The 27,096-nt window shown below is 37.5% G+C and overlaps 1 protein-coding gene across 1 annotated transcript in view; it reads left to right on the plus strand.

Moving 5' to 3' along the window:
- The first annotated feature begins 23,948 nt into the window (after window positions 1-23,948).
- The window catches only part of St8sia4 (ST8 alpha-N-acetyl-neuraminide alpha-2,8-sialyltransferase 4), an 86,454-nt gene continuing 83,306 nt past the window's right edge, over window positions 23,949-27,096 (plus strand). The window contains exon 1 of the mRNA XM_034521682.2: window positions 23,949-24,405. Coding sequence (XP_034377573.1) covers window positions 24,008-24,405 — 398 coding nt within the window. The 5' untranslated portion in view covers window positions 23,949-24,007. The remainder of the gene's footprint in view (window positions 24,406-27,096) is intronic.

The following is a 27,096-nucleotide window of genomic DNA, read 5'->3' on the forward strand; positions in this document are numbered from 1 at the left end:
CTGCTACTTAAGGTCACAGTCTACCATGACTGGGTAGCTCTTCTGAGCTGTGCAAAAAATGGAGGACTCCTTTACCAGCAGGGATTCCACTTCTCTGACCCAGTCTGGGGAGCCTTATTCCCAACATCTGCTACCTGGTGAAGGTCAAGTAGTCCTTTGGCAGACCTATGAGTTCAACTTCCTCTTTTCTCAATAAGAGCTGCCCAGGAAGTACCTGGGATTCCTGGAAGGCCTCTCCATACAAATGAGTTGTTTACTGTACTTTAAACTCTAGCCAATAATTTTCATTTACCCTAAAAACTACTTCCTCTCTGAAAAGTTTATATAAAGACTCTGAATAAAGTCTATTCATACAAGTCTACCCCAATAAAAATATGCCCAGAAGCTAAGATCCTTATCCTCATTTCACTGAAGATTGTCATTGAAGGTATTTTTCTACAAGACCTGCAACACTGAGATCCTAGGAGAAGCACCCCACCCCGTCCCCTGCTGTGGCATTCAATCCCAAACTGACTGGGTTCCTGCAGACACCATCCATTCTAGACTCTGTTTCTTCCTTCCATCTCAGTGTGTAGTATCTTCTGGATACCCTGAGAGGGAGAAAGCAGATGTGGAACCACAACAGGACCCCAATATACCTATTACAAAGTTCCAAATTGAGACCTTTGTATTTGTGGAGCTCTGCATGGCTATGTAGGAAACACAGGACTGTGACAAAGATTGCAGTGAGGTGTTCTGTTTTGAGCCTAGGTCTCACATAGAAATTTCCAACCTCTCTATATCAAATTCAATTAATTTATTTTTGTTGTTGTTGTTTCCTATTTGGTTTTGATTACTTAGAACTCTTTGCTTTCAAATTTTAAGGATTGATGTTGGCAACATAAACAAAAAGAAATATGTTAGATAATGATATTTTTAATGCAGATTGCCAATGAGTGAGTATTAGCCGTGTAAGAAACACACGTTGCTCACTCGTCTTTTTTTAGATTCTGATGAAATTAGCGTGTTACACGTTTTGTCTTCAACTCTCAAGAGCCGATATTATACTACTTATTGTGATACTTTTCTATTGTTTATATACATGAAACTCTTCTCGATGGTTATAATGGAAACTCTTGACTTTTGGGTAGGTCATATGACTTTTTTGTAGAAGTCGTCTATGGAGAGAAATATTAGTTGCATTTAAGAAATATATGTACTAAAAATCTCCTAACTTTCCAAGGATAAATTTTCTAAAGGGCAGACAGAATATTCACTTAAAAGAAATTATGCTCTAAACAGGGTAACAACAAATATTTATCTAGAAACGCAACCTATTGGACTTTGTATAATTTATAACTACTGTATAGGAAAGAAGTTAAGTAAAATGATAGGGAGAATAATCTGGTCCAAATCATTATAAGCAAATATTTTAGGCTGTAGCTTGATTGAAGAGTGCACATAAACACATAAAGCAATCAATAGCACCCACATTGTTAACAGATCCTGTCTTAGTTACATTTTTATTGCTGTGGAGACACTGTGACCAAGACAATTTATAGAAGAATGAGGTTATTTGGGTCTTAGAGTTCTAGAAGATGAGACCATGGTCATTATGAAAGTGAACATGTCAACAGGAAGTCAGACATGGTACTAAAGCAATAGTTGAAAACTTACATCTCAGGATACAGTGACAATGAGGCAGAAGGGGGAGAGGAAAAGGGGGAAGGCAAAGAGGGAAGAGAGGGGAGGAAGGAAGGGGGAGAGAGAGAAAGATGGCCTGGGCTTTTGAAGCCTTCTCTACCCCTGGTGACATATCTCCTCCAACAGAACCACTCTTTCTCATCCATCCCAAACAGTTCCACCAACTGTAGGACACATTTAAATATTTGAGACAATGGAAGCCCATTGTCATAAAAATGTAAATTGTGTTTACGTTGCCCCCCCCGCCCCAATACAAAATCTTCTAATTCAATGTTGTTGTTCTATATTACTCCAAAAAATATAGATTAAATCCATGGAGGATTGATTCTAAAACATCCACATATGCAAATATCTACAACTGTTCAAATAACTTTGATTAAATATATGGTACCTATGTGAGCTCAATAGTCTCTTTTAATCACTTATAGATGGCTAATACACTAAGATGCAAACAGGTGTGATGCTGTATTTTGGGGGTGAAGGTGAGTGTTGAAACTAAATGTTATCTGTACATATGTAGCATAGAGGCAGTATTGTTACTCAAGATATTTTATAACCCCTGATGTCTATTCTGTAAATATAGAGAGCCAATTGCACTATCTTACCTGTCAACATGGCAATGCTGTATACTAAATTATATTAAAATTTGTAGCAAGGCTGTAAGTGGTTTAATTGTTTCAGAATTTTAAAGATTGAATATTGTTTTTTTAATGTGGTATTTCATAAATATTCAACTCCTCAAAATTTTATGTCTGTGAGCAATTTGGCAATATCCATCCATTTTGTATGGCCTTGCTTATTGCTTTTTACTGGATTAGGGTACGTTCCAGTTATTGTGTGTGCTATTTCTTGTCTCTTTTCTAATGGTCATTTGTGTAATAAAGTTGTTCTATATTGTTTGCTGGAACATGGAAATACCCAAGGCACTGTGTTAGGTGCAGACATTGTTTAGTTTATGTGTACTAGAAAATTATTCCTTTCTTCTATTTATTTTTCATTGCATAGCCTTCAGAGAATTCCACTTTTGGTGTGAAAAACTGGCATTGAGCTAGTCTCCCTGTGAAGATGTCTAGATCTCTTTCTTTTAAATCCCCTCATTGGAGATAGGCACTCAGACACCTGATCTAGTACAATATTTTTATATGCTAAATTCCATCATCAAAAATCAAATATTTACTCACAGTTCTTGTTCACTGGGCATCCCTGCTCTCAGATGGATAGCAGACCTGGAGACAATTTTTCCCTCATTATATAATCTGCCATTGGCCAGAACCTAAGTTTTTTTCTGAATTCATAATTAATAATGAGATGAAATGAGACTTCATCTAAAACTCAGAGCCACTTATTTTAAAGATGAAACATTTTAAAGATGTAATTTTAAAGATGAAACATTTTCTCATAAAACTAATTAAAAACACAATTTTTCCTGAGGAAAAATTTTAGATACAGATAAAACATTAACATATTTATACTTTGATTACTTCACATCTTTTACAAAGTTCCAATTCTACATAAAATTTTTGATATTTAAAGATTCTAGTATTTTACTTTTGAAGGAATCTTAAGAATACTTTTTAAAGAATAAAGTATTCTTGCCTATTGTTTGTGTTTACTGACCAGAGATTTAAGTCATATTAAAAGTTTCTAGATTCAAAACTGTGTTTAATATCTAGTTTTCTAGACTAACAATGTTAGGTAGATTTAGGGGCAGAAGAGAGTCAAGTTTGAGCAGTGACTTTGTGAGGTTTGGCCTTACCTAGACATCCTATGATCACATATGTTTGCATCTTCCTAAAAAATTACTTTTACTAATCATTTAAATCATCTATTTACTCTGTTTTCCAGTTGATACTTTAGTATTTTTGGATTTCAAATATAAAACAAATTGATTTCACTGTCATTTTTTTTTTTTTTGAGAACTATAGTCTATGTATAGTCATAACCATCTCCTGGCAAGGCAAATACAGTCTTATTCTTTCCATTAAGAAATATCTGCTCAAGGAAGGCACAAGTAAGGATGCTTGAATCTCACTTAGAAAGGAGAATAAAAAAGTCTTGAAAAACAGGTGGAGGGGGAGAACTGGGAGGGAGAGGGGATGGGGAAGCCAGGAGAGGAACAGATGTGAAGAAGGAAAGAAGAGATGGCCAAATGGCCATGAAATGAATGAAAATCTACAACTGACAGAATTGAGGAGGTTGCGGGGGTGGGTCATCTCCAGAATAAGACAGAGACCTGGGATAAGGAAGGTGCCCAAGAGTCAATGAGGGTGACCTTAGTTGTTAATACATTGCATTGGGGATATGGAACCTGAAGAGGCCATTTCCTGTAGTTACATAAGAACCCCAGTGGAGCGATGGAGATAGCAACCCACCCACAACACTTTTAATCCAAAATTCATCCTGTCTACAAGAAATGCAGGCAAATAGTGGATGGAACTTGGGGACTCTTATGTAAGAATAGGAGGAAGGATTGTGGGCCCTGAAGGGGATAAGAACTCCTCAGGAAGACCAACGGAGCCAACTAACATGGACTCTTGGGGCTCTCAGAGGCTGAACCACCAACCAAAGAACATACATGTGATGGCCCTAGGCTTCCTGTACCATATGTAGCATATATGAACCTTTGTCTTCATGTGGGTCCCAAACAACTGGAGTGGGGGCTACCCAAAATCTGTTTCTCATAATATGAGATATGTTCTTCTAGCTGGGCTGCCTTGTCTGGCCTCAGTGGGCAATGAAGCACCTAGCCTTGCAGAGACTTGAAGTGCCAGGGTGTGGAGATTCCTAGCAGGGAGGGGTCCCACCTACTCAGAGGAGAAGGGGAGGAGGGATAGGGAAAGAACTGTGGGAGGGGTAATGGGAGGGAGCAGTGACAGGGATGTAAAGTGAATAAATAAAAAGTAAAATAATTTTTTTAAAAAAGTATGATAATATGTAAAACAACAAATATCTGTTACATACAAAAGCCTGGGAAACAGAAAGAGACAAGATAGCAATCTGACCATAGATAAGTATCTGATTTAATGTGAATATCTAAATTTTAAATGATAACTCTTAATAATTTCCAGAAAAAAAAAGAACCAATAAAATAATTGCATACAGGTAGACATACCATAAGGAATTGGTTCATGTGGTTACTATAGAGGTTGATAAGCCAAAACATTACAATGTGAACTGGGAGAGGTGAGACCTGGATGAGACAAAAACACCACTTCAGTCAAAAGCCAGCAAGAGAGAAACTCTTGAGATCTAGGACTGGGCTACTGTACAGCAGTGCCAGCTACAGAGTCCCTTCTGTACACAGGGGCTTGATTCACTTATGGTTAAATATTCAGATCTCCTGATGAAGCCCACTACAATAGCGAGTACATCTATGCTACTCTAAGCAAGCACCTTCAATGTCATTCTCATCAAAAGTCAACTTTAAATGGACACATTAAATCACTGACAATTGAACCTCAACAAAAAACATTTGTATTTCTTTGTGGATAACTAAAATATTCAAAGAATATTGAAAAATTACAAGCACCAAGACTGGTAAACCCAAACCCACATTTTATTTCGTTGAGTGAAAAAGTCATGGGGATGATAAGGAAGGAAAATACTATGTGGAACACATTAAAACAGGAAGTACTGAAGAGACTGAGATAACAGAAACAGGACGGTAATTCCTGTGCCCTGGTAAATCTCAAAATTGAATAAGTACATGCTGTTGTTCCAATGTGTATAAGTGGCACTGTAACTGTCAGGAGCACAGACTCCTGATGTTTCAAAGAAAAATGGTTGAAATCACTACAGTGCATGTCTTAATTAACTAACAGATATAATGATAGATTTTAAAAAAGCCATACACTTTGATGTAAATATACTTCAAAAGAAAGTAACACTATATAGTAATTAAATAATTGTACTCTCTTAAACAAAATCATATTCTACAGCCCAAAGCTGCAGAAATCTTATTTATTTATTTATTTATTTATTTATCATGACACTTTTATTCATTTATAAACTTAAATTTTTTAAAATTGTGTATATGTAATATGAGTGCTTGAACATATGCATATGGTTCAGATAACCATAGAGGCAGAAAGAGGGAATCAGAATCCCTGGAGCTAGAATTATAGGAGACTGTAAACTGCAAATTGTGAGTACTAGGAATGGAGCCAAGATGCTCTGTGAAGTCAGAAAATGCTGGGACCCACCCTGTCATCTCTCCTCTACCCAGCCTTTGAGTAAGGCCTCATAAATCAATGTCATGAGTTGTTCTTGTTCTTTGTTACTATAGTGTATGATGTTCACACACACACACACACACACATATATATATATATATATATATATATATATATATATATATATATATTTGAGAAAGTAATCATTTCTTACATATGTAATTCAAAAATCCATTCCCATTCTATACATAGTTTTACACTATATTTATTCTTTACATTATAGTTATGCTATCCAGAAGACTTTTAGCTTAAAGGGAGTCTCCCTAGCCTATTTTTGCTTTCATTACTAGCGCTTTTAGTACTGGATAAAAATGTCATTTCCCCCCAAAATTTTAAAGTGAATTTCTCTTTGTATTAATTTAATGATTTGTTAGTTACATAAGTCTTTAATCTGCTTTGTGTTGATTTCTGATCATGGTAAAAGCTAAGTATATCATTTTATTCCACCTATTAAAATTTCTTCAATTTCTATTCAACACATTATCTTTTATCCCACATATGGTTTTAATAGTCATTACAATAGGTGGCCATAGGTATGTGGATTTATATGTGGATTCTAATTTGTTTCATTGTTTTATGTATCTGTGTTGAAGCCCAAGCTCGAGTCCCTGTTCGGGCACCAAAATAATGTTGGGGACCACACTAGCCCCAAGTTGGGGCGGCCAAAATAAATGTTGCAGCCCAGGCAAAATGTTGAGGCTCGGGCTGACCCACGTTTGGGCAGCCACCTTATCCCGGCCCAAGCTGCTGCTCCAGTCTGCAGGTCAGGTTTCAGCAAGAGCGAGGGTGAAGGCAGACTCTACCTAATGTCTGATGTGTATGAATCTCTCTCTCTGGTCTGATGTCTGGTTCTATCTTCTATAGTCTGTTTCTAAGCCACACCTCTAAGTTACACCTTTAATCATGCCCTTAGGTCTTGTCTCTAACTCTGATCTCTATACTTCTAAATCACACACCTTTAATCTCACACACCTTTAATCTCATGCACCTTTAATCTCACACACCCTTAATCTCAAGGTATCTAAACCAAGATTATCGGAGTGTTCTCAGCTGTTGTAGGCTATTGTAATTCAAGTCTCATGTCAGGGTATATGGCTCAAGATGGCTGCAAAGCTGATAGCCGCTTTCTGCTAAAAGTCGGACCCCAACATATCTGTTTAAAACTTATTTTAAGTTTTATTTTATTTCATGTTTTGAGTATTTTGCCTATCTATATGTATGTGCACCACATGCCTGCCTGGTATCTACTACAATCAGAAGAAGCTATCAAATGATCTGAAATTAAACTAATAATTATAAGCCACCATGTGGGTTCTGGGAACTGAATCCAGGTCATATCTGTTATAAATTTCTAAAACATTATTTGAAAGCCTATCATTATAGTATAAACTATAAAACGACTAAATACTAAAATGACTAAATTCTTTTTATTTTTGTGTCAAATCCAGGTTCTTTGTGTGAGCAGCAAGTGCTCTTAACTGCTTATGTATCTTTCTAACCCTTCATGTGTTTTAATTGACAGCACTTTACTGTTGTGGTTATATTAAAAGAAAATACAGAAATGACCAAGTATATAGAAAGTGTTAGTATTATCAGAGAAATGAAAGTTAAAACCAGAGGAGATATCACCTCACACTTTTATAATGGTTTTATAATTGAAACTGACAAGAATTAACAATTGTTGGTGAGGACAAGAACAAAATGAATTCTTGTATACAACTGATGGAAATACAACTGATGGAAATTGGTATCACTCACACAGAAAAAAATAGAGATTTATTATATTTGCAGGTGATTCAAAACCTTTCTCAAGATATATATCTAATGTAGGCCAAGAGATAAGTAATGATTCCCAGAATATAGTATTATTCACAATTTTCAAGATGCAGCACAATTTACTTATTTATCTGTAATTGAAGATGAAGAAAATAAATGTGATATTGAAGTAAATGTAAATGTGTGTGCATACACGTGTGTGTTTGTACATAATGAGGCATTTTATAGGTTTGGGAAGATGGCATGCAACTATTTGTATGGACATGGAAAACACTAAATAAAATAATGTAGACAAAAAAAAAACCAGTAGAATTTCAAGTCTATGTGAAATTTCAAATATACAAATTTATAGAGGTCCAGAGTTGAGCGATAGCAGTGGTTAAGTCGTAAACCGTTTTAGCTGCAAAAGAATCTGTCCTTGGGGTAAAATATAAAGCCTTGTACTGGTAGTTGACTGTAGTTTACAATTGGAATTTGCTAAGATATTTGTTTTTAAATACTTTTGCACATACACAAGTGAAAATTACATTACATGGTAAAGATGGTAACTTGATAAATTATGAACTAAAAAGTAATGAATAAGCTGGAAAAAACAACAAAGAAAAAGGTCATTTTTGAGGAATTCTCTCCTCCCAGTAGGATCCGTAAATTTTGTGGAATTTTTGTGCTCACTTGGATCGAAGCCATCCTCCCCAAAGCACATTAGTGCTTGAATTGGTAACAAAGATGGTTTAGTACAGATTGGAGGCTACATGGGTGGACATGAAGAAAACAAAGAGCCAGAGCTTGTGTTTCATGCCAAGCACTGCACATAACCAGCACTCTCCACAGCCTTCAAGGTACATGGGTTATACTTGTTTTCACAAATGTCTAAAACATTATGTGAAAGTCTATCATTATAGTTCATTAAACTATAAAAATATACTAAGATGACTACTGAATCCTTTGTATTTTTGTGTCATAAATCTTAATGAAAGACCTTTAAAGTAATTCACATTTCACACTTTGCTTTTTTTAAAAAAAATATGACACAGAAACCAATAAGGAAGATGAACCTAGAATCCTATAAACAGGACCTATTTACATTTATCATAAGCTCTAATGTGTGCTTTCAGGCTTGCTGTCTGAATATGTCTCAGAGCAATGTGGAAACATTCAGGTAAGTGCCACTGAATGCTATTATGTGCAACCATGTGATCATTTGTGAACATTTATATGAATCTCTCATTGCTCATGCAAATAAATGCCATATTGAGCATTCAATAAGTCTCCATGTGCAATTTCTCACTGAATGTATTCCCTTTTCCAACCATAATGTTATACATTAACTTACTATGGAGCTATTAAATATTTCTATTACTGTGCGATTCTGCACATCATCTTCAGGATATTGTAGTATAAGCCATGTGATGCTCTTACATATGGATGCCTTGATCAGTGGAGCTGAGGCTTATTTCCCATTGCATAGAAATTAGTAGAACAGCTATGCTTGCCGGGAAGACAACTGTTCTTACTGTTCAATTCAGACAGCAAGTATCACTAGCCTGGCATTCAAAGAGATCTTAAAGCTAAATTCTATAAAATGTCCAAAATGAACAGTAACATGTTTTAAACAGTAATATAAGCAAAATTAACCTAAAATTGCTAGGAGAGAACAGGTAAAATAATTTTGAACATTGAGTGGTATCATCATCCCATTCTCAAGTGGGACTAGAAAGCTACAGTAATAAAACAACATGGTATCAGCATAAGTCAGACATATTAAGTAATGGAATGAAATTAAAGACATCAATAGAATTTAACACACCTAAGAATACTTTTGTTTTCTTTTGACAAAGAAGTCAAGCCTACACACTGGAAAAACAAAGCATCCTCAACAAACGGGGCTTCTCAAACCACATAGCTTCATGTAGAAGAATTCAAACTTGTCATGCTTCACAAAACTGACAACTAAAGGTACCAAGTGAATAAGGAAAACATGGAACATTTATACAATGAAGTATTAGTCAACTGTTAAAAAGGGATCATGTAATTTATAGGTAAATTAAAATGAGTTAGAAAAAAAAAGTCATTCCAAGTGAGATTACTCAGAACCAAAAGGAGAAATATGATGTGTATTTTCTTATATGTGAATGTTAGCTTCCAAGTCTTCAATAGAAATGCTTACAATATGTATAAATACAGAGATGATATATAGACTAGTGGCCTAGGGGCCAGATGAGGATCTCCCATGGAATGAGCGATAAAATACATAGTTGTGGAGAGATACAGCAGAGTGTGGAGCAGAAGGATTAAATGGGGAGGTAGAGGAAAGAGGAGAGTAAGTAGGGAATATTTGGAGAGACAATTGACAGTAAGATGCATTTGGAGGATTATATGAAAACCTACTGTTATAGAAAACTCTTAAAATATATACACATATCAAAGATATCTAAATAAAGTCACAAATAGTGTAAAAGACAAATCCTAATAAGACATCTTTCATCATTAAATGAAACTTCCACTGCCAGGAATGGGTTACACATAGTTGAGTCACTGGACATAGAATCCTCATGAGAAAGTCCTTTAATATCTCAGGTTATAGTTTCCTATTCACAAACTAAAGGTAAGACCATATTGCTGAATACAACACTTACATAACCTACCAAATGTAGAGAAATTGAGCTGATTCCTACCTAGAGCCTTCATCTCTATGGACTAGTGTTCATGAGACTGGAAGCTACTCTGCAGGCTCTAGAGATAAGAGGAGAAAGGTAACTCAGTTTCAGATCCTGTGATGCACAACCTTCCAGGGTGATATACTGATGAAATGATACCACAAAGGATAGGAGTCATCAGTAACTCTCTGATTGGGTTTAAAGCTCACCCCATGCCTGATACTACTTGGGTGGCCAAGAAACTATGACTAGATAGGGACCTAGGGGAAACCAAATACTATTGCTGTGCTAAAAAGAACATGTATATAAAATAATTCCTAAGGACATTATTCTATACCCATAAATTGCCTCACTCAGCCATAATTAGAGATGCTTCCTCTTGCAGTAGTCGGGAACTAAGACAGAGACCCACAATTGAAAAATGGAGAGAGAGAGAGAGAGAGGGAAAGATCTTAGAATGCTCAGTCATAAATGGTATGGCTCCATCAAACACACCTTTCAGAGTTCAGGGAACTATGTGGAAGTGGATGTATAAATACTGAAAGATTCAGAGGGGGTGGATGGCATTAAGGAATCTGTTTTTTTTTTTTTTTTTTTTCTGAAAAAACAGAACTGACATACATATAAACCCACTGGGGCAGTGCACATAAGACCTGCCTAGGTTCAAGCCCACTTGTTGCAGCACTGAGAGTGGGAAATAGACACAAACTTCCATGACTAGCCAAAGACAATTAACAACTGCTTGCAAAGAAAATAATTAGTGTTTTCGTTTGAGTCTCACTGAGTATATTAAAGGGTAGGTCCTATGCCCAGCAGTAGATGGCCAACTCAGAATTAACCCAATGGAATTTTTATAGATTTATTTTGGTATTATATTTTTCTGTTTGAGCATTTTTAATCTAACTGATCTTTTGCTTATGTATTAATTTTCCAATCTTGTGTCTCTATAGTGTGTGTGTGTTGCATCTGTGTGTGTCTGTGTGTGTGTGTGTGTGCGAGCGCATATGCGTACACAGGCACACGTGCACATGTTTGGTGGTGTTTTTTTTAATATTTATTCTTGTTTGCTTGTTTTTTCAGCATTTTTGTCAGTTTCTTTATTTTCTAAGGAGAAAGAGAAATTAAGAGTATACAGTTCTATAGGTGACAAATCAGGGAGAAGTTGAGGTAGGAAAAACTGTGATCAGAATATATTGTTTGAACATAATTTGTTCAATAAAATTTCCTAGTGGGTTTTATTTTTATATAAGCCTCTAAATATCAATTTAAGACACTTATTTTCCTAAATCTTTTTAGTGATATTCAATATGCTGAAGTTAGGTGTTGGAAACATGATGGAAATTCCTTTTGCCATAGAAATTCAGATTTCTAAAAATAATGTACTTCTCAGAGAAATACAAATAACAGAATCCTGTATTTTTTCTGAAAATAGCTATCATATGTATCACTATCAATGGCAGTGGAAAGTAAATATAAAGAATGGCTTAGTCCACATATCTTCAACAGTTATATGGAGAACATGAAATAAAAGACCCTAAACGCATGATTTCAAGGCATAAGTAAAACTGTGTTATTCACAATAGCTCTATGTGATGGAAAATAGACATGTGGACAAATATCTTTCTATTAAGAAACTCCTTTGCTTGTCCATAGGCACTATCAGGATTAAAAGTCCAAAATTCAACTGCAAACACAATAAAATATTTGAGATTGTGCCCAGAGATCACTCCTTCCTTAATCTGTTTATCTCCTTGAACACAGGATTTTGCTCCATTTCACTTCCTGGTACCACTTTATTATTATTTGAACCATACATTTTGTGGTTTTTTTTTTCTTTTTAAGGCTGCTATGCTTGATCAGAATGTTCTTCATGAGACTAAACCAGAGAACAAAGTCTCTGCTTTTTTTTTTAACTTCTTTTGTCAATGCAGTTAATATACATCTCTTTACCTTACCCTCAGGTGAATTCTTCATACAAGGGCAAAAAGCAGCAACATCCTTCACCAAAATACCACAAAAATTGTCTCTAAGCAACATATTGAAAGTCTTCTCCACTGAAACCTCTTGAGCCAGGTCTGTAGAGCTCAAATTATTCTTAGCAACAAAGCCGTCCATATTTTTATTAGGATAACCAACTAAGCCTCTTTTTAAGCATTCCACTGTTTTCCAAAAACTAAAGTTCCCAAGTCCACATTCTTCCAAACAAAAGCATGGTCAGGCCTATCACAGCCATCCCCCCAGTTTCTAATACCAACTTCTGTATTAGTTAAGGTTTTGCTGCTGTGAACAGACACCATGACCAAGGCAACTCGTATAAGGACATTTAATTGGGCTGGCTTACAGATTCAGAGGTTTACTCCATTATCCTTATAGCAGGAAGCATGGCAGGCATGGTGCAGGAGCAGCTGAGAATTCTACATCTTCATCTGAAGGCCACTAGAAGACTGGCTCCCACGTGGTTAGGAGGTCCACCCCCACAGTGACACACTTCCTCCAACAAGACCACTCCTACTCCAACAAGGCCATATCTCCTAATAATACCACTCCCTGGGCTAAGCATACATCCTCCACAATTGGCATGAGTAATATTCAAAGTAAACATGTTTATTTATATGGAATTAGAAGCATATTTTGCATACAGGAGGATGCTATAGTTAGCAAGAAAAAACACTGAATTTATAGAAAGGCAATTATTAACACTCTCACTTGTTCCGAGTTGAATAGTACACTGGTACAAGGGAATGAACTCAAAATTTATATTTTCAATATCTTTAGGGACTAATGGAAATCACATTATGTATCATTACTGAGTCGCACCAGTGAAAAGCATCAAAAAGTGTTGTATGTGATTAGTCATTGATGGAGCTGAGGTGAAAAATTCAAAACCCGTCTGTGGTATATTATAATGGCCGTGAACTAAAATTCTGGGGGAAAATGAGATTTCAGCTCAGGAATTGGTTTCTAGAGAAGTTTAAATTTTCAGGTTTTCCACAGACGGTTATGGCAATTTTGAGTTTCAGAATGAAAACATCTAGGACCGTGATCTTAGAGTTGGTAAATCTCGTGTTGATGAACTAAAAACTTTATCTCTAACTCTGTGACTACCACGGGCTTAATGACAATACTCATCATTGCTAGTAAAGACAAGGTTGCCACGTTTATATATAGAAAAATGATGTAGTGCTCTCTGCCTCAAAGGCATCATAAATAGTTCTTAATATTTAAACACAGCTCCCTTCCTAGATTTGTGATTTGCATGCAAATGAAGATCAAAAACCATACCCCAAAAGGCAGCTCTTTAATTATATTTAAGGACCATTCAATAAGAGGGAACTTGTGCCTGCTAGTAGAAATCTAGCCAACTACTCAGAGCTGGAGAAGTCATGGATCTTGGAAGAGCACCTATAGTATAATCAATTTACTAAACCAGTATAATCACTAAATGTATTCCAAACATTTCTCCTTATATCACAGATAAATTCAGTTCTCCCCCATCATCAATAGAAGTTCTCTTTGCAACAGACATTAATTGTAGAAAGTCACATCTTATCTAAATACAGAGTTGTGAAACCCAACCCTAACTGATAAATCTACAACCCAACTGCTGCATCTAAAAGCTTAGGGATCTCCTAGAAATGCCAGAGAAGCTACACGCATGGTGTCTCACCGTTCTACCCATGACCTGAACAATGGTGACACTGATAAACATACTAAGGTGGAAGGGGAAAGATCAGGAGACCTCAACCATAGACAAAGGATTATAGACAAATAAAGAATGCTGAGAGCAGGAGAAATAGTCTTTCCCAGGGAAGACCACATCAACTGGTTATCCATTATAAAATGGTTAATCCAGAAAACATAGTGACAAGTAGCATTAACTGGATTAAGCATGTTTTATTCCTATATTTAGGAATACATACATACATACATACATACATATATGCATAAACACATGCATATAGTATATATTCTAGATATATTTAATATGTATATAAAACAAAAAATCTGGCTGTGAATTTCAAAGAGAACATAAGTGGAATTAGAGGGAAGAAAGTAAAGGGGAAAATGATGTTATTATATTCTAATCTCAAAACAAAAAATATTATAATAAAACTCTGATAAGCATTTATGATTCTGAGGCAAGCAATTTCTCTTTCAGGATCATATCAGGTGACATGTTTTCACCAATATCATTCATACATTCATAATTATCTTGGAGCATGCATAAGGCATAGAATAAATAATAAATATTTATTTCTGACAGTTCTGAGGCATGGTGATTTCAAGATCAAGGCACTGGCAAAAATGACATCTAGTGAGGACACATTGACTGTTTCATATAGATCTGTCTTCTCCTAGAACCTGAAAGGCACACATAGTAGAAGAAGTTAGCTCTATGTAGCTGCTTTGTTCAGAACACTGATACCATTGCTTCCAGAGGCTGCAATCACTAATTTTATCATAATCCCAGATTAAACTTTCACCATATGAGGGTCGGAGTGTTGTTGCAAAGGTGCATGCACATTCAAACCACAGAAAGATTTCAAATAAAGTCCTGACACTCCAGAATTCATCATGTTTTATCATTGGTTTGGGATGAAATAGACTGTTCTTTTGCTTGTCATTTGGGTGAGGGGTTAAACTTGGTACCATCTCATTATTACCACTGTCATACGGGAAAATATCAACATAAAATTAGATGAGTGAGTTATTTATTAGAAAATTTAATTTAAAAAAAAGTAGTGTGGTATGATGGTGCACAACATTAATCACACAATGCCCCGTTATTTCCGTTGTCATGCTTACTTGTCAAAATCATGATGTGGTATATATATTCAAAGTCATGAAAAATAATAAGTAAAAACACAAATGCTGGCAGGTTACAATTTCCAGATGTAATAAAAGTGTCAAACTTTCTGTCCCAAATTAATAACAGTAAAATTTATAATAAAACATCAAACAATTGTATGCAAGCATTACAAACAGAAAAATATTACCCCAGTAGCTATCAGATATCCTTCAGGGACCATGAAAGATTGACAGTCCTGGAGGCTATGGGCAGAATCCAAAGCCCAGTCCATGCTGAGGCCTTCCTTCTCACAAGCTGTTTTCAGCAAATGACTAGACATTCACAGTAAGACATAGCAGGCTACTGTCACTCAAAGAGTTCACATTAGATACTGAAGAAAACTTATGAGAACAACTTTGCCTGAATCACATATTTCTAAACTTTCCATATTTCCATGTTTTTCCTGTAGGGTTCTTCTATCTCTCCTGTCTGTTTCTATTTTTCTATCTTTGTCATGGAATTTTTTTTCCAGTATACAATTTTAAAGTCCGATCTTGCCTTGTTTTCTTACTCTTAGATAATGTGAACTAATACAAGTGGTACTAAGGTTTATCCAAAATAAAAATATCAAGATAAATATTTGCAGCTAACATTTAGCTATTTAATAATCAAAGAGAATGTACCAGAACAGAATGTAGGATTCTGGTTCAAAGACCCAACTATGACATATTATGCAATATAAAAGAATAATTTTAAAATAATAATTATAATGATACATTTGAATAAGACATACTACTACAGCTGAAATTTTTGAGGAGAATATTTTTCAATCAACTGACTACTTCCAAAGTGTCCCTTCAATATAGAAGGCCATGAGAATATTATAAGAAGTGTTTCTCTGAACATATGTGATAAAAAGTAGGTTTCTGTGGAAGGCACAAATGTCAGGGCATGATACATGCCATTCAGGTGTCTGTAAATGATATCTTAATGTAATCTAATAACTCTGTTAGTTATTAGTATAACCCAGCCAGACCTTCAATAATAGAGGCAGAGTCTTATAGATTTTTTAAATCAGCTTTAGTTCAATGACTGGGCATATTATACTTAGTATACTTTTCTATAGAGAAGACTGCTAATTCCTCAGCTGTCTTCCCAAGTACTTGCTGTTTGAGTTTCACCCAGGTTATTTCTTCCCCATCACTCCGTCCTCTTGGGGCATTTTACTTGGCCATGTACACCGGCTCCATCATGTCTAGTGGAAATCTCCTGTTCTCTTTGACTCCTTTCTCCTTCTCCCTCCTTCTCCTCTCTTCTTCTTGTGGTCCCTATCTGTGATGATGAATCCTGTAAACAAAGCCCCACATTCTTGTATTCTCCCCAGTGATTGTCTCTAGCCACTTTTACTTAGCCAATTGCTTTAAATTGCATTGCAGAGTAAGATTTATACAACAAAGACCCATGTACATGAACATTCACTCCTCTGGAAGCAACTAGATCTTGGGGATCATGATTTACCATTTGTAAATACAGCACCAGACCAACACCTAACAGATGTCTGTTGCAAAGTGTATTCAAGACAGGAAACACCAAGGTTATTCTCTGAATCTGTGTTTCCTCGGTGTCACACTTCATGTGGGGTGCTACCAGCTATTACTGATTGTACTTTAAATACTTATTCTATCTGATGGGCAACCTGATATTAAAACTTTCCATTAGCCTATTTAGTTGGTTGTTGAGGTCGTTGATTGATGAATTGCTTTAGTAAATTTCTGACTATACATCCCAGGCAGTATTCAAATTATGATCTCCTTGCATCAGTCTGTCAGGCCTGACTTTATAGGCCTGACCAATTACAGGTCTATCGCAAACACTGTAGAACAAATGGATCAGTGTAAGCTCTCTACTTAACCTACATGACATAGAAAACATTGCAACATTTCATAAGACTAAAGGGTGCACAACTTTTTCAAGTACATGATTAAATACTAATCATGGCATGTTAAACACTGGCATTATCAAAGTCTTATATTTAAATATATTTAAAGGTCAATATACTGTAGGAAAGACTGTATGTCTATGATTGGATTACTAGCAAAATTAGAATCAAATCAAAATATTAGCCAGATATTGTGATAGGTATTTATAATTTTAAAAAATCAAGCTTGGGTTACACAGCAGTATCTTATCTCAAAAATAAAGATGTTTAATAGGAAATTTAAGTGTCAGATTAAAGTTCTATTCTACAACTAGCCAATAAATCAAATAGGATGCCAACAAAATACTTTGTAACAATAATGTAACTCTATATATGAAATTAAAATTTCTTGAAAATAAAATAGATGCAAAAATCAACAAATATTGGCTGTGTCTCCATATTATGAAATGATTAACTTGAGACATTTCTATAACTAAACTGGCAAATCAGAAAAACAATACTCTTGTCAAAATCTTTTCTTAAAATCAGTGAGGTATTTTGCAACTTATTTTATGATTATACTTAAATCCAACATCAGAACTTAACAACTATTTTAGAAAATATAAAACTGAAAATTCTCTTCAAAATTGTACAGGGTAAAAAAATACTTAACAAATTATTAGTAAATTTACTATTTCATAAGTTTCTGGGATTTGTACACATTGCTTTTTGTCATTTCCTCCAGAACAGTGTAGTTCCAGTTCTAGAAGTTCTGTAGCCTTCTGTAGGCTTTTGCATGTTTCTGGCACTCAAATAATGCACACACATGCTTGCAAAGAAAACACTCAAATACATAAATAAACATACTTATGTCTGAATTACACTTTTGCTGCTGTGATAAAAAATACCATGACCAAGGCAACTTATAGAAGAAAGTGTTAAATTTGGCTTCTGGTTACAGATTCATGGTCACTGAATGAAAGAATAATTGAGAATTTATATCCTGATCCACAACCAAAAGGCAGAAACATAGCACAGGAAATGTGTAAGTCTCTTGTAACCCCATAGCCCAAGGCCATGCTTCTTCCAGCAAAAACACACCTACAGTATAGGAGTCTCAAAACACATAGGAAGATTAATAAATGCAAATATCTACAAAATATAATTACATAACTGAAAGTAAAAATTATTAATTATCTTCTGAAAAGACAATAAGAGTAAATTGGTTCTTCTGCCTTTTGAACAGCCGAGAACCACAGCTAATTTCTCTCTAAATCTTTTTACTTGATCAGTGAAATATTTGGGGTTCTTGATTTTATGTTCAGGGCCTCTGATAAATATTTTCCAAATAAAATATTATTAATTTAATGAGGATATGTTACAAAGTAAAAGGCTCCAGGACTGTGCCTTCACTATCTTTGTTCTCTGGAAGTCCTAGGAAGGAAACCCTCTGTGCTTAGAAAGCAGTGCCTGTAATAGCGGTTTCCTCAAAGAAAGACTTTAAAAGTAAGAGCAGAAACATCATGACATATGAATGAGTCATGATAGCTGTATATAAACTGTACACACAGATTATTCTACAGAATAAATGTGCCAACAAGAAAGGCTTAAAAATAAAACCAAAACTCTAGAGCAAGGAAGCAAATAATCTGTTCACCCCCAGTCCAGCTTTCTTTGTGGAAAGAGAGTATAGACTATAGCCCTCGAGAACAAAACACATATGACTTACATATGTGCCCACATTCTGAGGTGAGTCAGAAAAGCTACTAGCTGTATTAAATAATATAAGCTTCTTCTTCGATATGTAGAATACTTGTAAATGATAATAAAATGGTATAATTAGTGCTTGTAGCAGTGAGAAACTGGATCATAAAATCTGCCCCTCTTTGTATTTGTCTGGTTTTCTGGCAAGGGGAGGTTAAAAATAAAAAACAGCTGGTCTTCTATTCCAACAGTGATGATCCTACCATATTTACTTTTTATTGTCTAAAAAGTTTATAAAAGAGTTGCTGTGTCTTCTTAAATCCCAATGGGCACCATAGACTCTGCAATGGACTCTTTACTCTAGCAGATAAGTATCACTCAGACCACATGGCTTTTATTTCCTTGAGGCTTTTTAGTTTTGAATATATGTTTCTGTATAATGTAAGAAAACTAATGTATTATGCTTTCCAGTCTTAATCTGGGTTCCTTTTCTTTCTCCCCCTTCTTTCTGTTTTTATTTCCTTTTCTGCTAAGGATTGGCTCTCTCTTCTCCCAGTAAAAATTTCTACTGACCCATTTACTGATGTGTGGGAAACTAAGAAACTGTAGAAGGAGATGCTGTTTGCTGTCTTACTACTTTACTGACATTATGCTTGACCATATGCCAAACTTTTGAAAACATGAGAGGGAACATCACATACAGATATATCTTAGGAGAAATCAAACTGAGGGTTTCATAAGAAGTTTCTACTTTGACTTTCGCTGATTTTTTTTTTTTTTTTTTTTTTTTTTTTTTTTTTTGGTAGAGTTTCCCTCTGGGATGAGAAGACAAGTATTGCAGAGCCATAGAAAAAAGCTGGTGACACATCATCAATAAGAAATTATTATATATTGTTACCTTCATGTTTGAGGGAGGGTGGTTTGTCAGTTAAATCAACACCAATGAATAAAGCTCATATTCTAGCTTAGAAAATAATCAAAATAAAGTATTTTAATACCAAATAAAAATCACAAGTTTAAATTAATCTAACAGAGGTGTTGGGTGACAGCTATGCTGCATAAACAAAAATAAAAAAAAAATAAAGTCACTTAAATATAAAAATCATATATTATAAGATAAATAAGCCATATCATATAATCCAGCTACAGCATGAATATCTTTGCCCCTTTGTTGTAAAACTGAAGATCAATCAGCTAGCCCTGTCACCAGGCATTTGAAGAGTTCTTTTCTTCTCCAGCATGCCCCCAGTTCTGGTTTTGTTGGCTGTGTTAGGCAGGTTATAGGTAGGCATGTAAACAAGAAGCTTCTTCATCCATCTCCCATGGCAGCAATGCCAGTGGCTGCTCCCCTCCTCCACCTCTCCTGCTCTCACCTACTAACCCATTTACTCCTACTGACTAACTCCTGTGTGCTGTCTGTACATGTTCTCTCTTTCCTTTCTGGTGACCTCCAACCTCACTGTGCAGCTTCACCTTCTCACCTGTAGCAAATTTGGTTTCACTTCAGATTATCTTCCCATTTGCTCATGCACCCCAGAAATCCAAGAGCACAAGTCCTCAGTTTTTCACCTTGCTTTTTCTATCTCCCTTTAAAATTGCGGTGTTACTGCTCTGACGTTTAGATTTCACAAACAAAATTCTCTGTTTTCTGGATTTGGATCTTAAATATGGTCTTTTAATATTAAAAGTTTTATCACACTATTAAGAAACATGTTCACTCTTTTTATAAGTTGTCTGGTAAAATATCAACAGTGCTTGATCACAGGGATATATATTTCCTGTGACTAGAACCTGTTACACTGATTGCTATTGAACATGTTTATATATACCCGTAGTGGTAGCTCTTCATAAAATCAATGATAGGTCCCAAAGATACAGTAGTACTACATGTCTTAATTAAATTTTTTTCTCAGATTTTCAGAAGATTATCTCAGACTTCTGTTTCTTATAAGATGTTTTCTCACACAAACTACTATGTTTCTTTTAGCTTATTATACTGTGTGTAGCTTGTTGATACTTTTGACATTGATTTCATCTTCAAAGAGACTTCATTTTGCAAAACACCATGGAACAAACATGCAGCTTCCATGACATGGATCATAGCTACTCTGAAATTTTCATCGGTTCCAGGACATTCTTCTACAGGATTTTACATAAAATGCTACAATAAGCACTTGTTTCTGAGATTCTACTGTAGATGTAGTTTCCTGTCAGGAAGATTAAAAGTGGATAAATCCACTACATGTTCTTCATATTCTAAAACATGTTTTGAAGAAATAAATGATTCTACATTTAGGTCATAAAAGAGACATTAAAAATCTTTCTATTTTTATCATCCTTGTATATTGACTCAACTTTTTAATGCTTGTTTAATGACAGACTTGTAATTGCAGCTAATATAAATCATCACAATTACATGAATGATGGATGTGAGACTGTGTGCTTAACCACACTGTGTATGATATCTATCGGTATTGACCAATTCTCAAGTGGGATATAGGGAATTATGATTGTGGTAATAGAGAGGAAGATCAATTATTTATTCTATGTTGGGGAGTTACAGGTCAGATGTGAAATAGACTCATTATTTTTCTCTTATTCCCAATGGCTCTCTCCAATAAGTGTCTATTGATCCATTTTCCCCAGAAGCAGTCCCTGCTAATGGATTGGGCATGTTTATGCTTGGAATTTAAACTTTCTTTTGTAAGTACTATATTTATTCATTTGTCTACTACTCATTTTCCAAAAATTGAGATTGGTACAACCTAGAATAGTAACAGTAAAGACATACAGTTTGAAACCTTTATTAGAATTGCTTACTTTACACATTCAAATACAAACTGAGCTGTCCTCAGTAGATAAAAGCAGAAAATGAAAATTATGAAAACAAAGTTATAAAAAATGAGACCAGACAGCTGCTACTCAACTCCACAGAATTGTTGCCCTGAGAATAGGAGGTTCTATCTGGTTTTTGTTTTTGGTGTGTGTGTATTTTTAACACCTCAAAAGGCTGTGTGATATGAAATAATAATAGAACAACAAAACCCCTAGGCTAAAACAAGAATCTACAGACAATTAAAATGTGAGCCTTAAGAAATTAAAGTGGTTCTTACAAACAGAGGTGTTTCCGAACAGCACAAGTGAAAAAGACAATCTCACAAGACATTTGAATTGAGTTTTACAAATTTAAGATTATTTAATTGATAGTCTGTAAGAGGGGTTCATTGTAAAAGGTTCATGCTCGCTAACAAACCATTACACTGTACGCAAAAGAATAGTATTGCCAATTACCCAAGCCAGAGGATGCTGAAGATCCTGATCCGGGAGAAATTGCACTAATTTATGACTGTGCATTCTAGCTAAAGTCAAGGTCTTTTGTGATTGGACACTTATTATATTTGATTCTATGTATGGAAGTATAAGTGAAGGCCAATATATAAAAACAAAAGGTTTTTTTTTTTTTAAGTTGGGCATTTATGTGAGAAAAAAATGAACTAATGTAGGGAAAAATGAAAAATGCTATTTCCTTGCAACAAACAGCATTTTTACACACCCCAGCCAATATCACTTCCTTTAACTTATATGAGAAACTGTTTTATTCTTCTCCCCGCTGCTAGTTGAGAAGTCTGTGTAACAAAAATGCATTAAGGGAGGCAGGATCTGCCTAGACATCAATACACTGGAAAGGCTCCCAGCAGGCCACTTGTAGTGTCAATAAAGACTCGTAATTACTTGCTGCATGGTGCATTTTAGACTCAGCCCTTTGCTTGGCTGTGCTGCGGAGGAGACCAACCGGGCTCTCAAAACTTTAGAGACTTAACTTCCTAAACCTCAGATAGAAACTGGCACGCATGAGCATCACGTTAGCTCTGTTGTTTTACTTTTAGAGACCTCAGCAGTTAGGCAAAGGCTCACGAACTTCGAGTTTTAAATAAGAGTGATGTCGTTTTATGTAATACTATTCCTTGAGCCACCCAGAATTCCTCCTCCTAAATCCAAGGACACCCAAGTCCTGGTGGTGGGCCTTATCTTTTCCTGATTTGGAAATTGCAAACTTACAAGGTAAGTGTGAGGACTACCAAAGGCAATGTTCAGTCTAAAGGAGCAGGAAGTCAGATTTCAGAGCCTCCTGGGATCCTGGGGCCAAGGCACACAGATAGGAAGGAGTCTGGCTTCCAGGCTCTGTCTCCTGCTGAGATGTTAGGTGTGATAAGCCTGAGCAGTCAGCTTTCTTGGATACGCCCGCCCGGAAACTAGGAATGGAGAGGTGCTGAGCTAAAATACTCAGAAAGCGCGCCAGCTGCACAACACAATAGAAGTAAGGAAAATGGTAGGCGGGAGAAGGGGTGAAAATCAGAGCCCAGTACACTTTCAGTTAGATTTTCAAGAGGAGCCTGCCTTTCCAGCTTTTTACCCTTCTTCCCTAGAACTGTGAATGTGTTTTGTGGGTGTGCTGGAGGACGCTGCCTTTTCTCAGAATTCTGGTTCTCAACAGTGAAGTTTAAATGGCATTGGACTTGCCTTCACTTCGTGAGGAGTTTCCAAATGACAACGCGTGGGCCACGTACGTATCCATAATGTTCGTAAAGACACCTCTGACTTCAGTTGCTTACCGCAAGCTTCAAGCTGGGATCTTCATCACCCGTCCACTCTGCGGGCGAGATCAGCTCATTGGCTCCTATGAATAATCGTATTTTCCAGACAGAGTTGTGCACTGAATAGCAAACGTTCCCCTTACACTTCCCTGTTGGATTTCACTGTGCCTCGGTCGGGTTTATTCGCTCGTGCGTTTATGTATGTTTAGCAAACACGCTTTGAATGTTAGGCTGCTTTCTCGAGCCACCCCTAGCCCTAGCCTTTGCATTCCTCTGGTGGGATGAGTCTCTCTCATCTTTCTCAGATGAGATGCACTCTTTACAGCGGTGTAGTCAGCTGGTGTCGAAGCTGCCGGATCTGGAGCCTTGACGTTTGGGCGTCCTAGGAGACGGTGTAATTCTGTGTGTGTCTGTGGTTTGGGGGTATGTGCGTGAGAACGCGTCCGCGTGCGACTGTGAGCTTCCTCCCCTGGCGTAGTGCAGACCTAGCTCACGACGTTACTCTCCTAGCAGCCGCCAGCAACGCAAGGCAACAGCAGCCTCCGCCCCCTCAGCACTGTGATTGGCTGGCCTTGCTTATCATTTCCCTGCTACGGCGAGGAAAGGGCCAGTGACGCCCCCGAGCCCAGCTGCAGAAGCAACCGCCACCTCCAATGCTCAAGGTGTCACATTTGAAAAGAAACCTGAGCCCCAGGGAGGCGGCGCAGAGCGACCCCGGCCAGGCTAGCGCAAACTGCGCGGCAGGGCGCTGGGCAGCGCTGGAGAAGCCGGAGAGCTCCACGGCTGAACATCCTGGCGACCTGATTCTGGGATCTCGGCTCCACGCTCCGATCGCAATTTTCAGATTTCTCCCCCTTGATTATTTCTCCAAAACGGAGCCTTTATACCAGGAGAAGGTGCCTGAGCTGGGACAACCAGGACTTTCCCGGGCACCCAAGATGCGCTCCATTAGAAAACGGTGGACCATCTGCACTATAAGTCTACTCCTGATCTTTTATAAGACAAAAGAAATAGCCAGAACTGAGGAGCACCAAGAGACGCAACTCATTGGGTAAATGCATGTTCAAGGATATGACACCAGATCAAGCCTTAGTGAAGTGTGCTTAGAGTCGGGAGAGTGACGTTTTGGGGTGCTGTGTGTGTTGGTTTGGGCGTGCTTGTACAGAGTGTCATGAATTAAATAACAAAGGCTCTTTGGAGGTGTGTGTGTGAACGTTTCCTGTGTTGGTTCATGGATGAGTTTAACTTGTCCTGCGCAATGGTGCTGGTGGTGGTGGTGGTGGTGGTGGTGGTGGTGGTGGTGGTAGTGGTGGTGGTGGTGGTGACAGATATATAGGCACAGGGTGCTGCTCACCAAAGAAGTCATTGCAGAAGTGTCAACAAAGAACGTGTGTCCTTGTCATTTTAACGCTCCAGCAGAATTCAGAAATGTCTTTACTCCTCAAGCCTTCCCTTTCCTTCCTTCTGTGTCCTGCCAGTCTATGAAAACACTATAAAAAGCAGCGTTCTCTAAAGTTTATCTTCACGGAAGTGAAATAGGTCTTCTGTACTCTTTTCTGTTTGTTTGTTTGTTGTTGGGGGAGGGGACGCCTGAGAGATGTCTTTTCTTTCTTTCTTTCTTTCTTTCTTTCTTTCAAGTTAGACATTTCGGTGTCAATAAGGAAAATTCCTTATTCTTTATTGATAAAACTCCTGGGTTTCATAATTACAGTTTTAGAAGGGAACTGGGAACTGCCCCTTTACAGACTATGTCTGCTCTTTCTTGAGTTTGTCAAGATGTGTTCAAAATCTCCGCCCCATTAACTTCTGTAAATATCTCACTTCCTTCCTCTCTCCCCTGGCTTCTCTGCCTTTGAAGTCTATCCAGAGCAAAGCGCCTTGTAACTTCTTGTCTCTGACAAGGCTTGGAAGCGCTTTTTCTGAGGATATGGTCCTGCGTGTACAACTCTGTTAAAAGTCCTGTTTCGGAAATCCTTCCAAGTCCGGAGGTTTCCGCAGTCGGAAACTGCACTGGCTGAGATTTCCTTCTGTTTTGAAATTGTTTCTGACATTTTTAAAAAACGAAGAAGGATGCTTTGCCATTTTTGTGTGCGCGGTTATGTGTGGGGGCGGGGCACAGAGCTTCTCAAACGCACACTATGAAACTTTACGCAGCTCTTTTCTTAATATCCCTGCTCCTCTCTGAGTAATCAGTCACAATTAAGTGAGTAAGATGCAGGTGTATCCTCCCGGAAGGACTTGCTATTCTGCATAAAGCTAGCCTAATAGTACTAGGCTCAAAGGGGACTGTAGAAGAAAGGAAAGCTAATAAGGAGTAGGCTGAATGGTCCTTATGCTTCAGCAAACCTATTCAAGGTCTGTATCAGAGATAAATAAATAAATAAATAAATAAATAAATAAATAAATAAATAAATCAATCATGTGAAGTCGTTTACATAGAAGTGGATGGTTTGAAAAATCCATGTCAATGGTGGAAAAGATAAATTGGGAGGGGTGTGGACATCCCCAGCCGACCTGTTTTTGCCAGGCAGACAAAGGGGTCTTGAAGGTGGTGAACCCGCGCGTGGGAATTCCTGAAAGAGGAGGAGGCTGGGGCTCCCCTCTTTGTGAGTCGAGGCTCTTTGTTCCCTTCTGAACTGATTGGGTTCCGATGAGCCGGCGCCTAGACAAAGCAGGACTCCAGTGGTTTGGGACCCTAGCGAGCAGGAGTGGGCGTGGCAATAAGCACTGTGTCCAAATGCTGGAAAGGAATCATTTCCTTGCTCAGATAAATTGCCTCCAGGAAGGAGGCATGTACCCCGGGTTCCCCAAAGGAAAATAACAGATCCAGGACACTCCACGTTTCATAGTGACATTTCTTCTGTGGCCTTTTTTTCTGGAAACCTATGGCGGGTGGGCACAGCCCTGGCAGCAGAGGAGCTGCCGCCCCACAGCCACACAGTGGCTGGGTAGCTCTACTGAGCTGTGGCTCCGCATCCTTTGCAAGCTAAGCTGGTTCTTTCTTCCTAGTTTCTATGAGAAAGCTTGAGGCAGGCGTTTGAGTTATCAAAACAGGAAGAGAGGTGTGCCCAGTGCCTGTGTCTACCCTATCTTCTAAGAGAACTAGTAGTCAGAGCAGGATAATGAGAAGATGTGTGTGTGTGTGTGTGTGTGTGTGTGTGTGTGTGTGTGTGTGTGTGATTTCTGAAAAAAAGTCAGCCCGCCTTCATTTGTGACAGTCAAACAAACAAAAATTCACGTTCAAAGCTCCTCCTCCTTAATTAAAGCCCACAACTGCAGTTTTTTCCAACAAGTCAGGGACTGGGTTGTGGAGACAGTCCTCACACACGTGCTGAAGAAATCCTGACTGCTATGGGCCTCCAGAGTCGGGCACAGGGTGGGGCCAGTGTGGCCAGGATCCGGTGCGGGGTAGTTGGTGTCTCTGGACTTTCATCCCCCTTTTGCTGGAATGAAACGTTCAGGGGGAAAGCTTGTGACTTGAGCACATGATTTTCTTTCAACTCCCCAACAGTGCCTCTGGTGGAGCCTTTGACTCATCAGCTAACCCACCATCTCCTCTCTGTTCAAGCTTATGGAGAGGCCAGTTTTGAAATGACTTAAAGAGTAAAGGGGCCCTGGAGGCTGGATCAAAGCTTCATTTAAAAGTGAAATCACAAAGGCGGGCTACAGCCTTTGGGGGGCACTGCATGCACCAGCTGGCAGTAGCTCCAACAGAGTCCTTTAATCTTACATTCCTCTGGGT

This window comes from Arvicanthis niloticus, chromosome 17 (assembly GCF_011762505.2).
Source record: "Arvicanthis niloticus isolate mArvNil1 chromosome 17, mArvNil1.pat.X, whole genome shotgun sequence".
Taxonomy (NCBI): domain Eukaryota; kingdom Metazoa; phylum Chordata; class Mammalia; order Rodentia; family Muridae; genus Arvicanthis; species Arvicanthis niloticus.